The 13,502-nt window shown below is 39.1% G+C and overlaps 1 protein-coding gene across 2 annotated transcripts in view; it reads left to right on the plus strand.

Moving 5' to 3' along the window:
• SPAG6 (sperm associated antigen 6) overlaps positions 1-1,328 on the plus strand; it is a 108,345-nt gene extending 107,017 nt beyond the window's left edge. For both annotated transcript variants that reach the window (XM_075587558.1, XM_075587557.1), the window contains one exon: positions 937-1,328. In XM_075587558.1, coding sequence (XP_075443673.1) covers positions 937-1,003 — 67 coding nt within the window. In that variant the 3' untranslated portion in view covers positions 1,004-1,328. The remainder of the gene's footprint in view (positions 1-936) is intronic.
• Positions 1,329-13,502: the final 12,174 nt, after the last annotated feature.

Raw genomic sequence — 13,502 nt, forward strand, 5'->3', positions numbered from 1 at the left:
TCAGTATATTATTATATGTGTCCATTGGAAGACAGACAGGAGAGCACCAGTGAAACATTTGCATCCTATTTAATAATTCCATTTGGTAAAATATTTATATTCTGTGATTTTTCCACCCCAAAGTAGCAGATGTCCTGGGTAATAACGAGATGACCGCTGGCAACCAGACTGCTGCTGGGACGCCATTGTGGATCCTTTTGCATTCCAACATGGATGAAACCTGAAGTAGTCTGCAGTGCATATCTATTTTTTTTTTTTTTTTTTAAAGGCCTAGTTTTTTTATGAAGTTGACCATCTTGAGTCCTATAATGGACTTTTTTTATTAGAAATAAATTATTACAACAAACCCAATTGGCTGAAATGGTTAGACATAAGTTTAAAACCTTTGCAGACTGTTTTCATATGGAAAAGCAAAGCAGTCAGTTCTAAAACAAAGCATATCATTCAGTTCCAAAACAAAGCAGATCATGTCAGTTCTAGAACCAAGCATATCAGTCAGTTCTAGAACAAAGCATATCAGTCAGTTCTAGAACAAAGCATATCAGTCAGTTCTTGGACAAAACATATCAGTCAGTTCTTGGACAAAGCATATCAGTCGGCTCTAGAACAAAGTAAAGCAGTCTGCTCTAAGGGGTTATTATGTCAAGCCCCAAGAAATAAGAGAAACCTTGATAGTGGACAATAGAAATATCTAGTGAATGAGTTATTTGGCTCACATGATCATAATGTGTATCAGTTCTGGTCTTCCTTTCTCTGTGTTATTTAAACTGTCATCTTAATTTGCTTTCTAGTATGCCTGCTTAATAGACATGTCCCATTTAACAAAAGCTGAAAAATTAACACTGCTATTTAAAAAATAAATAAAAATAAAATCTGTTTGATACATAGCCCTCATTGTTCAACATTTTGACACATGAATTATTCTGTTTTTCCTAGGTATTATTCCCCCGGATATTCACAGGCACTTCTGGAGAGGGTGGATCATTACCAGCCAGTTATTTAATCAGATTTTAAATGTTTTCATGCCTTGATCTAAATACAAAGTCAGATTGGAATAAATGTGGTTATAGTTTCAAGTTTTAACCTAAATCTGCCTTTTTCATTCCCATGAAATAATTAACCACTTTTGTACAATTTGAGGCTAAAATACACCGGCTAACTTGTGGCATCTGCAGTTCCTGAAAGAGTCATTGAAATCAGAAGTGCTTTTTTTTATATATACGTTATATATAAATGTACTTTATATTATCTAAAACACAATGGGAAACAAATATGTATGAAATGTGGTGGTTGTGAGCAATGGTTTCATTAAATCCCTTATAACAAAATGCAAGGTAACTTCTTTTTATTTCTATAAAAATAATATTTCAGTGTCAAGCTTAAACACCACAAAAAAACAGGACTAATATTATTCCTACTACTACTACTACTACTACTACTACTACTACTACTACTACTACTACTACTACTACTACTACTACTACTACTACTACTACTACTACTACTATACAAACCAAAGCCTGGTTATAAACTGGCAGTTGAACCAACAAAGTGCATTTGTTTCATTTACTGTATGTAATTAAACAATGTAGGGAGATAAGTACAAACCACTCAGCTGGACTTGCCTGCAGTAGGTGCCAGAGGTAGAACTACTGCAAGTTCAGTGGGTCCAGCTAGACCAGGGCCCATGGCTTTTAAGGGCCCATCCTCCGTCCCTCTTCTTCTTCTCTTTTTTTGTATTCCGCTAAATTAACCACACCAGGGTAGTCCCTTGATCCAGTCTTCTTGGTTCTCAAATGCTGGTTGCTGGAGGCATTGTGTTTACAGAAGCGGGGCAGGGAAAAGCTGAGAGCTTGGCCGACGTCACTTGCCGTCATACTACCCGTGTCAAGCAGCGCGGTGTCAGGAGGTATCGGTTGAAGGAGGGCCTAGTTCATATTCTTGCACAGTGGCCCACAATTCACTTGTTATCATCGTTTTTGTTTGTAAAGCGTCAACATATTCCACAGCGCGGTGCAGTGGGGGGAAAAGAGTGATGTACTGTATATGACATAAACAAAATGGCTTACCAAATAAGGACAAAACAAGCACAGATACAAAAGGTAATGAGGGGCCTGCTCCGCCAATACTAGGTGCTGCCGATCCCGGTAACCGCTGCTTTCTCCGTTCTGTGAACCCTGACCCTCGAGACCTCGCAGCCTCTCACTATAACTTCCTGGTAATGCTGCTGGTCACTGCAGTCTGAGTGACTTGAAGTCTCAGTTTTCCCAACGAAACAGAAAAGGCAGAGCTTACCAGGACCATCAGCACCTATACACAAATACTGGTAAGCGTTTTTTTATTTATATGCTACATGCTTTCATTACATAAATAAAAATTTTATTTAAACAAGCAAGTTGAATTGCCCCTTTAAGTCCTAGATCTTTAAGTAATGTCCATCAGAGCAAATCAGTTCAGATCAAAGATGACTCAAAGCACAAGCTTTCCACTAAAAATAAAAAGCAATAGATTAAAAAACAAACATCTGATGCTCTTTTTGCTGTGATACAAAACAAGTAAAGTATCAGTACACCTACCCTGATACACGCCGCATAATTTGTTGTTTGAAATTAGTTTTGACGCATCGCTCATGTCCATACCGGATTAATAACGTTTTCATTAAAACAATTGTGTATTTTTAAATTCAGAACTACAATTGGTGAATATCAATGATTAGTGTAATGTTATATATAATAGCCATGCTATGAAAATAATGCATTTTTTAACCTATATATTGAAAACATCCCAGCTGCGTCAAATAGATTTTTGATGCACAGCAACTTATTTCTGCACTAACACTAACAGTCTTATTACGGTTTATGCCAAGTAGAATTTGACACACCATTTTAACTCACTTAAACTAAATTTCATGGCGCAGAGAAGTATTCTTTTTTTAGTACATTAAATCTGTACGCCAGTTGCAGTCTATTTGTGAAAGTCAAAACAAATGAGGGAAAAAATGCTTTGATGCAGATGGAGAAATTTGGGCTAAATGTATAGGCGCAGACAAGTACAATTGACATCAAGATTAAAATGCGCCATATGTGACGCTGAATATATAGGCACAAAGTATCATCCATGGGCTCTCGGCAGTTCTGTAAAAGGAAAGTTTAGCACAGTACGTAGAGTAGCAGGTACTCCAGCGTTCTTCCACACGCAATGAGGATAACAAGCAAGTTGATGCATACTGGAGTGTTTGCAAATGTACTAAAGGCAAAATGGCTGCCACAAACACCCTTTTCCGACAAGTAATTAGCTGCATCATAAATAGAATAGGGATGATACAGGAAGATTTCCTTTTTTTAGCACAATGAACACAAAGTATGTAATTTTTATCTTGAGTCAAGCTACTGTACTCTAATGTGCATTTAGCTTATGATGTGAGAAGTGTCTAAAGAAACTATGTGCACATTAAATATTAACGTGTATCAAGCTCTGCATCGTTGTACTTCACTTCTTCCCTTTTTTTTCAACTTCAAATTTATTGATTTTTGTCCACAAGGCATAACATACATATGTACATGTTATCACATGAATTTTCTTGCGTAAATGTCATGTTCATGCCTTATGTCACGCAGACCCACAGACATACAACATTAAACTCACCATGGGTGGGAAAGAGGGGGGGAGAGGGAGGTGAGCAGGGGGGGAGAGGGAGGGGAGCAGGGGGGGGGGGAGAGTCTAAGTCTTGTCCGCACCAGTCCCCTATGGTTTGTCCTTTGCCGACAGGATGGACCCCGCACAACTTCCTTATGAGGCCTTGTCCGGGACTACCTTCCCAGTCCCCTACCTATTGCCTCTCATCCTAGGAGAACCCACTTATTCCTATCAGTGCCAAACGGTGGCATTGCTCACTCCCTGGATATCTGTCTGGGCCAGCCACGGCAGCCAGATCTTTTGAAAATTTGGGCCAGTGTCGTTAACTAAACTCGTCAACTTCTCCATCTGGCAAACAAACCAAATTCTGTTCCGAATCTTTTCAATAGATGGAATTGTATTTTGGTTCCACAATGCTGCAGTCTCGCATCTCATAGCAGTTGCAAAATGAGCAATTAATTTATTTCCCGCTCTGGATAGCTCCTGTGCTGGTTTGTTTATCAAGAACAGCCACGGGTCCATCTGAATTTCGAGGCCCAAAATCCTCTGCAGCCAATTTCTAATTTGTTCCCATAGGGGTGCTATACGAGGACAGGACCACAGCACGTGCAACAGGTCCCCCGTTTCTCTGCACTGTTTTGGGTACAAAGGGGAGTAACCCGGGACAAATTTAGATAATTTGACTGGGATAAAATACCACCTCATTAATCCCTTATATGAGTTCTCCTAATGTCGTGCAGATGGAGCTTTTGGCTGCCGCATTAAATATCTCGGTCAACTCCTCGTCATCTCACCTCTTCCCTTTTGCTTAAAAACGAACAAAAAACGCAAATCTGGTTAACAATCTGTATCCAATATAAGAAACCTTACTAACAGGCTCCATACACATGGCATGACAGCAAGCTGAGAAAGGTACTGTTCTATGACGGTGATCTGACTACATACTATAACACAGTTATTTATCAATGTTTGCTGTCAGAAAAGTGAGGACAATACTGGTGCAAAAAAAGTAACACTGGATTTATCAAAGGAAAAAAAAAATCTCACTCCTTTTGAACCCAGTTTTGCACCCTTATTAAATAAATAACCTCCGTGAGGCTCTTGACAGTGTAAGCTGTCAAATAATTAACAGTGTACAAAACTAAGTAATGATAATGTATTGATCAGCCAGATTGTATGCATGCAGGGGCAGGATTAATCAATAGCATCTCGGGGAAAGTCAGGGCACCAGAGGCCTAAGACCATCCCCAAGGTAAGTGTGTTTTGTATGTATTTGGGGGGTGGGGGATTTGTATGTATTTGGGGGCTGGGTTTTTTTTTGGTATGTATTGGGGAGGTGGGGTGTTTTTTTTAATGTATTGGGGCGGTAGGAGGGTGGGTTGTATGTATTGGGGGCTGTTCTTTTTATGTATTGGGGGGGTTTGTATTGGGGGCAAGGTTTTTTTGTATGTTTTGGGGGGAGGTGGGGGGAGATTTTTTATGTATTGGGGAAGTGGGGGGATTTGTATGTATTTGGCAGGTGGGGGTTTATTTTGTATGTATTTGGGGGTGTTTTTTTTATGTATGGTAGTTTGTATGTATTGGGGTGTTTTTTGGGGGTATGTATTTGTGGTTGGGGGGGTTGGTATGTACGGGGTGTTTTTTTGGGAGCGTATTTGTGAGGTGGTTTTTTTGGGGGTATGTATTTGGCGGCCGACACAGGGGGGGGGGCTGTCGAAACTCTAGTGCTGGACCCTGGGAATTTTATCGGCGGCCCTGATGCCTAGGTTTGTATCTGTGTGTGTGTGTGTGTCTGTCTGTCTCTGTCTGTCTGTGCCTCTGTGTGTATATGCCTATGTATGTATGTCTGTGTGTGGCATTATGGTGGGGGATGCCCAAACTAGCACGTTGCCTAGGGCTAAATATACTTTTAATCCAGCTCTGTATGCATGTGTGCAAGTTGCAACTGACTTGCCAGTGAAGTGAGCATCAAAGACTTTGTAGAAAATGTTGCATCTGTTGGCCTCAACTGTATTTCAATTTTAAAAATGCATCTAGATATGTTGCTAGTTTAAGTAAAGTCTTTTTGTGTCCTCCTGTGTTTGTTTAGGATGGAACCTGTCATGCTTTGGCAGCTGGTAGCTTTGCATTTTGCTGAAATCGCTCCAATAAAATACAAATTTACACATACCGGTAACCTTGTTTTTACAAACATAAATAGCCTAAATAAATGAGAGATGCTCGGTAAGCGTTCTGTGTACGCATCTTTTTGTTTTAACCATTTTAAAGACCTTGAAAAATAGACTTTTATGGCCTTGTATTAAAGCAGAAGCAGTGTGTTTGATGTCCTTAATGAATTTACTAAGTAGGTGTCGTGCTTTTGATGCAGATGCTCATAAATGGAATGATTTTATACTTGCATACTGCGTAATGTAGCAGAGTAAGTTTTTCCTACTTGTGCGAGTTATTCACTTAACCATCATAGCTGCTAGCAATTGTTAACACCCATTCCTATGGGAATAGCCATCAGTGTCAACTACCACAGCTTTAGTGAACCCTGATGTACCTTATTCTAACAGAACTTTTAACACTGATAATTCCCCACCACTTATATGGAAATATAATCACCAAAGTAAGTTTGTTTTTCACAACCTAGCAGCCTCGTTTCTAAAGCAAAATCCGTGCTAACGTGCAAAATAATTTAGGTCCAGTGTTCAGTACCCTGTTCATTTATGTAACTGTATTTTTAACCATGTATTATTTGTCATATTAACTATGTCCAGGACATACTTGAAAACGAGAGGTAACTCTCAATGTATTACTTCCTGGTAAAACATTTTATAAATAAATAAAATAAATAATAAGCTTCTTGTATATTCATAATAAAAGTCTACGTTACCATGTCTTTTGGAAACGGTTGTACCTTACATATATTTTGACCTGCTGTTTCGTTGTCCCTGTTAAACAATGGTTGTTTTATTTTGCTAACTCTTCAGGTGCTTTACATTAGTATCCCAACCAAAAAACACTACAGATACTCTTTATCATATCTTCTTTATATTCTCTGTATATGTCTAGATGTCAGCAGTTTACCTTCATCTGTCCTACATTACACGTTTCTCTTTTTAACAAATGTCAAAGCTCAGTTGACAACCACGGTGGCCTTTTGAAATCTATAATAGCCCTGTTGCATAGAGAAGCGCACTCTTTTACTGTTCAAGTAATTATGTCTTTCAGTGTTTCCCGTTTAGACTGCCATTAGCTTTCTCTTTTAGTTTCCACGTAATCTTGGCCCATAGCTATTACTTTCTTCTTCTTCCAGTGAATGTACGTACATGTCAGAGTACATGCTTTAATCCTTGAGACTGTAACCCTTCTACTGCTGGACATTGCTCCACAATATTAGTAAGTTCATTTAATTAAACCGTACATGATGCAAAAAAAAAGACATTGATGTTTATCGATATTTTTCATATATATCTATATATGAAAAATATCGATAAACATCAATGTCTTTTTTTATATATATATATAATATCTGTGCATTTTGTTAAAGCACGGATCCAAACTCTATACTAAAATCCATATTTATCTTATTCATGGGGCACTTTTCCTGCTTTCTACAGAGAATTCCTACTGCATGCACTGGTTAGCATAGCTGTGAAGGGCAGGGTACGAATTTCCAAATAGAGAACAAGATCACCCACCTAGGGTGGTCTTGTTCCCTGGTGGTCCAAACAAGTACCTGAAGTGGCGTGGTTGGTGTCTAGACTCCAGGAGTGTTCTCGATATTGAATGCTTTTTGTAGTTCAACGGCTGACTTGTGTCTTGTATCCTCGGACTCTCTGTGGCTCTTGCATCGTGTGTAGGTTTTACAGTCTGCCGTGGAAATGGGAATCGAGTGGCATTTGCGACCAGAGGTGAGAGCTCTGTGGTCGCTAAACTTGGGATCAGTCTTGTGCCGATCCTAGAGGAGCTGGGGAGACCCACCCTATCGTTGTTCTGTTCTATCTTTTATTTTGATCTTAACAAGTTTAAAGTTCAGCTCAAGCTTCCAAAGGTCCCACACTTTTACTCTATCAAAGATAATAAACCTAAGCTGTATATGGCTGGTGAGGAAAGGGCGTATTTTAGCAATGTGTCTAGCTCTAATATTGAAAAGCACTTCATTATCTTCCCTGGTCTAATGCTAAACAAGTCTGGGACTCGGTGTGTAGGGTGAACAATGAACCAAAATTGTTGTCATAGTTGACATAGCTGACTTAAAAAAACATCTAACACAGCAGATTACAATGTCTCTGATAGAGCGATGGCACACAGACCTGGAGGACCATCAAGTATCTCATGCTGCCAAGCTTGAGTCGCTGCAAAAACAGAAGTATGATCTTCAAAACAAGATCAATGACCTTAAAAATAGATCACAAATAAATACTTTGCTCATTCTGGGTCAGTACAAAATAAAGATCTTTTGTCCTTTATTTCTGAGGAATTACCAACCTTGTTGAAGAAACACTCCCAACATTTGCCGCCTCTTGTTGAAAGTGCTCACAGAATTAGGCCACCCAAAATACAGGGAGGAGGGCTGCTCAAGCCTTTACCAGGTCTGATAAAGAATCTCAAGTTTCAACATAAACTTCAGATATTGAGAACAATTAGAAAGCTCTCTGAGTTATCAGTCAATAGAAATAAGCTCCTGATTTTTCAAGACTACAGAAGTGCCAGAAAAAGGCGAGAATGTTCTCAAAATTACTCCATTCTTCATAAAAGAGGAACACGATTTGTCCTGTCATTTACTGCCAAACCTAGAATTCGGTCGAGCAGTGTGGAATTCTCTACGTTTGAATGTGCCGACAAAACAGATTTCATAGAAGTAGAACAACAAGAAACTGCTGATCCAAGATCCAGTTCCTAGACCAAAGACCTGGGTTGAGCCGAGAGCTTCGTCAAGTGATGGGGACTTTTCCTTATATGAGTATCCTTTTTTGCCATGTTTGATTAATAATGGGAATGTTGGGAAGTTTTGTAATGTACACATGATCTCATAGGATAATTATTGCTGATTACTATTATTACTTACTGGTTATATACACTGTGTGGTCATGTTGGCTTCATACCTGTGTTTTATATGTTATACCTATGTTCAACTCCTTTCCAACTTGACCTTCCTCTGCCATTTTCCTCTCTTTCCAGTCTCCCACTCATCTATATTCACATATATTTTACCTTTCTCTTGCATACCTCTTGAATATGATTTATTTTATACCACGTGGAATGTTGGCGAGGCTACTTCCCTTGCCAAGAAAGAAAATATTAACACACTAAGCGTTTGGAAACTGATATTGCCTTCAGTCAGCAAACTTGAACACTTCAATTCTGAAGAGCGTCTAAAACTTAAGAGACAATTGGTTGGGGCTTGTTACTCCACCGCATATAATGGGAGGAAGCAAAGTGTTGCTATTCTGATCAAGAACGGTATCAAAATTTAAATTGACAGGCCAATATGTTCATCCGGAAGGCAGAGTCCTTATTCTATATAATGCACATTTTGTTTTAGGGAATATATGTGCTCCTAATGTGTATGACAAGTTTTCTTTACTAGCCAAGGTGGATGCTAAACTGGTATTTGGTGGAGATATTAATTTAATTGATAACCTCATTTTAGTTAAGGTGACCCCCACAACTTCTAAATCCGATTTTACACATCAGAAAAATAGGTTCATATTACCTTTATCAAAAAATAATTACATTTCTTTGATACTTCACTTCCCTTCCTGAGGCTCATGCCGCTATGTCACGTATTGATTACTTTCTGATTCACTCTCTGCTTTCATCCACGTTGACTAAATCAAAGATTGAAAGCATCTGCTTCTGATCATGCTCCTCTGTGGCTTACATTACAGACACTCAACAGGTCTAATAAGAGGTTGGAGTTTTCCCTTTGCTCTGTCAGGATGGAAGTTTTCATTTCTTTCTTAAACAAGCTTGCGAGGAATTTGCTTTGGATGACTTTAGTCGTAGTGGCAATCCTGTTCTCTATTGGGATACAGCTAAAGCGCTGTGGAGAGGAAGGATAATCTCAAATGTAGCATTCTGTAAAAAGACTTCACCTACGAAAAATTATACAGCACTTAATCCTAAACTTTCTAAAGGGCTGCTTTAGAGTATATAGAATGACCCTAGAGATATTTAATACCCATACATTTTGTGTTTCGCATTGCAGCAGAATTCCTACATCCTTTTTTGATTTATTTTCCTTTTCTGATCCGTGGTATAGTCAAAGATAAAGTGTGCAAAAAATAAAATAATTAGTACTGTTATGGTTCTTTTGGAGCTTGGGGACTTTCGGGGTGACTGCTGAGACTTAATCTATACATATTTCCGTAATTACCATTACAGGGAATTCCCGATTTTTCCAGCGGGTGATTTGGAATAATTTTTTTGTTTTGTTTGGGCAGATAAATATATCAGAAATAATAATTAAGGATCTAGTGGACAGATTATATGGTTCTTTAATATCTTTTGAAGAACTCAAAGAAAAATGTAATTCAACAAATAAGCAATTTTTTGGGGCATATTTACAAATTAGACACAATGTAAATAATCGCCCTAAGGCCCAGATCCACAGAGTTCTGTTATTGACTTAATGAGGCGTTAACTTGCGTTAAGTGCTAACGGGGATCTTCAAAGCCCAGTAACGCAGTATTACGGGCTGTTTTCAGCCGTAACGAGCCCTTGCTTTGCTATAATAGAAGTTCATGCTAATGGTAAGCAGAAGACGTGTTCCCTCTAACAGCGCCTATCCACAGAGCTCCATTGTAGTTACCGCAGGGATTTAACGATGCCTTAGTTAGGTCATAGCTAAACCTGGCGTTAATCCCATCCAGACACTGGGGAGTGTAAGAGGGGGAGAGAGAGGGAGGTGTAACGGGGAGAGAGGGGTGTAAGAGGGGAAGAGAGAGAGGGCAGTGTAAGAGGGGAATAGAGAGAGGGGTGTAAGAGGGGATGTGTTAGAGGGGGAGAGTAAGAGGAGGGGAAGAAACGAGGAGCGTAAGAGGGGAAGAGGAGGGGGATTGTAAGACAAGGGAGAGGGGGAGGGAGAGAGAGAGGGGGAGTGTAAGACGGGGGAGAAAGAGGGGGGAGTTTAAGAGGTTAGAGAGGGGGGCGTTAAAGAGGAAGGGAGGAAGAGTGGTTGTAAAGGTGTGCTAATGCTTAGCACCCTTTTGTGGATCTGGGCATAAATCTGTGGATTGTAGGGAGATGCAATTCAAAGTTTTTGCACATAACCTTTTCCACAGCAGTACAATTAAAACATATAATGCAGAATTCAAGAACACCTGCTCTAAATGTAGTCAACCGAATGGTAATCTTTTCCATTGTCTGGCGTCTTGCAGAAAGATAAAAATATGTTTTTTAAATAAAGTACTGCAATATAGAAATATATAACGTGGAATTAAGTTTATGTATAATGTTAACACTAATTTGTTTTAGATGTATCTCACTGGAAAGGTGAGAAAGACATTGTTAGTTTTAACAGCTTCGGAACTGGATGAGTTAACTGGTTATCTAATTACCTTCTACACCTCTTCTACATCCATGTCCATCATGCCTCACATAGCTTCAAGAGGTGCTATTCTCCATGTCCCAGTGGGGGAAGAATGGTTATTTCTAGCAAACCTCTGGCTGTCAGGTTTATAAAGACCCCGTAGGCATTTCAATTCGTTCAAATACCTCATTGCAAAGTAAGAGCTGTCAGCGTAGAGAGAGAGAGAAACACAAAACCCCAACCCCAGACTTTATTTTAAGCATCACCCTCTCCTGACAACATAAACAGAGAAAATAATGCACCCGGGAATGCTGGATGAATATTGCTCTTTACTGGCAATTTCGTTAATTGCTGTAAAAGTTTGAAGTTGCAAATAAACGCTTTGAACCTGTATTTAAAATGAGTAGTAAGGCAAATGGTATTTTAATAACTTTTTATACATGACATCGTCTGTGGGTTGAGTGGAGGGTATATTATATACTGATAATACAGACGCTATGTTTGCATTATACGTAATAAAGGGAGAAAAGCCTCCACTGTACAAATCAGAGCCCAACGGTTGATATACTTTTCTTCAGAGACGTGGTACAGTTGCATGAATATACTATGAGAAACCCTGCAGGTGCACACAATTCCTTACCATGTGTTGCCCTTCGTGCTGGAGTAGTCTGCAGTGCACGGCCCTGTAATATTGTGCTCAACCCTCCAGCGTTGAAATAATTAAACTCCAAGCAATAGATCAGCAAATCGCATTGTTCTGTAAACATGTACAGTCATTGAAAGGTCTAGTAGCCGTATAAGTGCTGGAGAAATGTAGATTAGTTCTCAATTGTAATCTCTTCCAGGGCACCCACATTAGGCGTCTTCATAGATTAAATTACTGTGTACAGAGCTCTCAAACCCTCATAGGTTTCTTCTTCAAGTGTACTGTTACAAAAGGTAATTTACCGTTTGTGACATTAGATAAATTGAGAGTTTTCATTTATTGTGGTTTGCGTGAGTTTTCAGCATCTCCTCTTCAAATCTAGCTTCCTCCAAAGTCCCATATATAAGCAGCAGCACTACAATTCTATGCGCCTAACACAGCATTAAAGACTCTGTATTTTATAACACAACATGCATTTTTAAGGTGTGTTTCTGTAACACATTTTTATTCCTGATCTGTTTAAAGGAATAACGAGTAGAGATGTGCAAATGTCTCAAAATTTCGTCACAACATTTTTTTTTGCGTTTTTTCCCTAAAATTTCATGTTTTTACATAATTTTCTCAAAGTTCACATTACTCCGAATTTTGCCAGAATTACACCACTTTTTGCCAGAATTTAGTAATCATTGCAGTAAATGGCAGTATATGAAGTGCAACAGGGCCGTCCGTGCACATTCACTTTCAATGCTTGGCAAATTCTGTTTGTGAAGTTAAATGTTAAATGTTTTGCTAAATAATCCTGGCAAATTTCACATCATTTATGAACTTCAGGAAACAATGTGTATGTGTAATAACAAAGAAGGGAACTGGTACACCCTAAACCAGGGGAAGCCAACCCCAATCCTCAAGAGCTACCAACATGTCAGGTTTTCAGAATATCCCTGCTTCAGCACAGGTGGCTTAATCAGTGACTCAGTCTTGGACTGATGCAGGGATATCCTGAAAACCTGACCTGTTTATGGCCCGTGGAGTTGGCAACCCCTGCACTAAACAATCTCTTTAACACGTCAATGCTAGATGGACACATATGACACGATATACATTGCATGCCTGCCCCTTTAACACTGAGGAGTGTAAGTTAATTAATGTCCTAGTTTTTGCTGAATTAAAAATAACGAATAAATGAACAACATTACACATGCAAATGAATAACTTTCAAAGCAAGTGTGTGAACGAAAGTGCAGAGATATATTGTACTTATACTTGTACTATATTGCTCTTTTTTGCTGATGCTAGAAATGTTGTATCAGGGGCCTAAAAGGTCATTTGTACAATCGCACCCTTCCTTATTATAGAACAGATGTTCCCTCTATGCTGTTTATAAAGAAGGACCCCCTTCTCTGCTAGGATGGCTGGCAATGCCTCGGTTGATGGCCCCTCTTGAAGCAGAGAGATATGCGCATAGTAAATGGTGCACTCCTTGCAACTGCTTAGTTTGCCTACGTTTTAATATGACAATTATTTGCAGATGTATTTGTACATGAGCTATCAAAAGTCTCTTCTCCCGATGAGCTCTGTAGACCTGGCATAAAGATACGTCCATCAAGAGCGCTTCCTCTAGTGTTTGCCCATTAAAGGATATCCCAACCTGCTATGGCATATCCTTCTTCAGGACAAATGCATGTATTAAACCTCTGT

The sequence above is a fragment of the Ascaphus truei genome, chromosome 2 (genome assembly GCF_040206685.1).
Source record: "Ascaphus truei isolate aAscTru1 chromosome 2, aAscTru1.hap1, whole genome shotgun sequence".
Taxonomy (NCBI): Eukaryota; Metazoa; Chordata; class Amphibia; order Anura; family Ascaphidae; genus Ascaphus; species Ascaphus truei.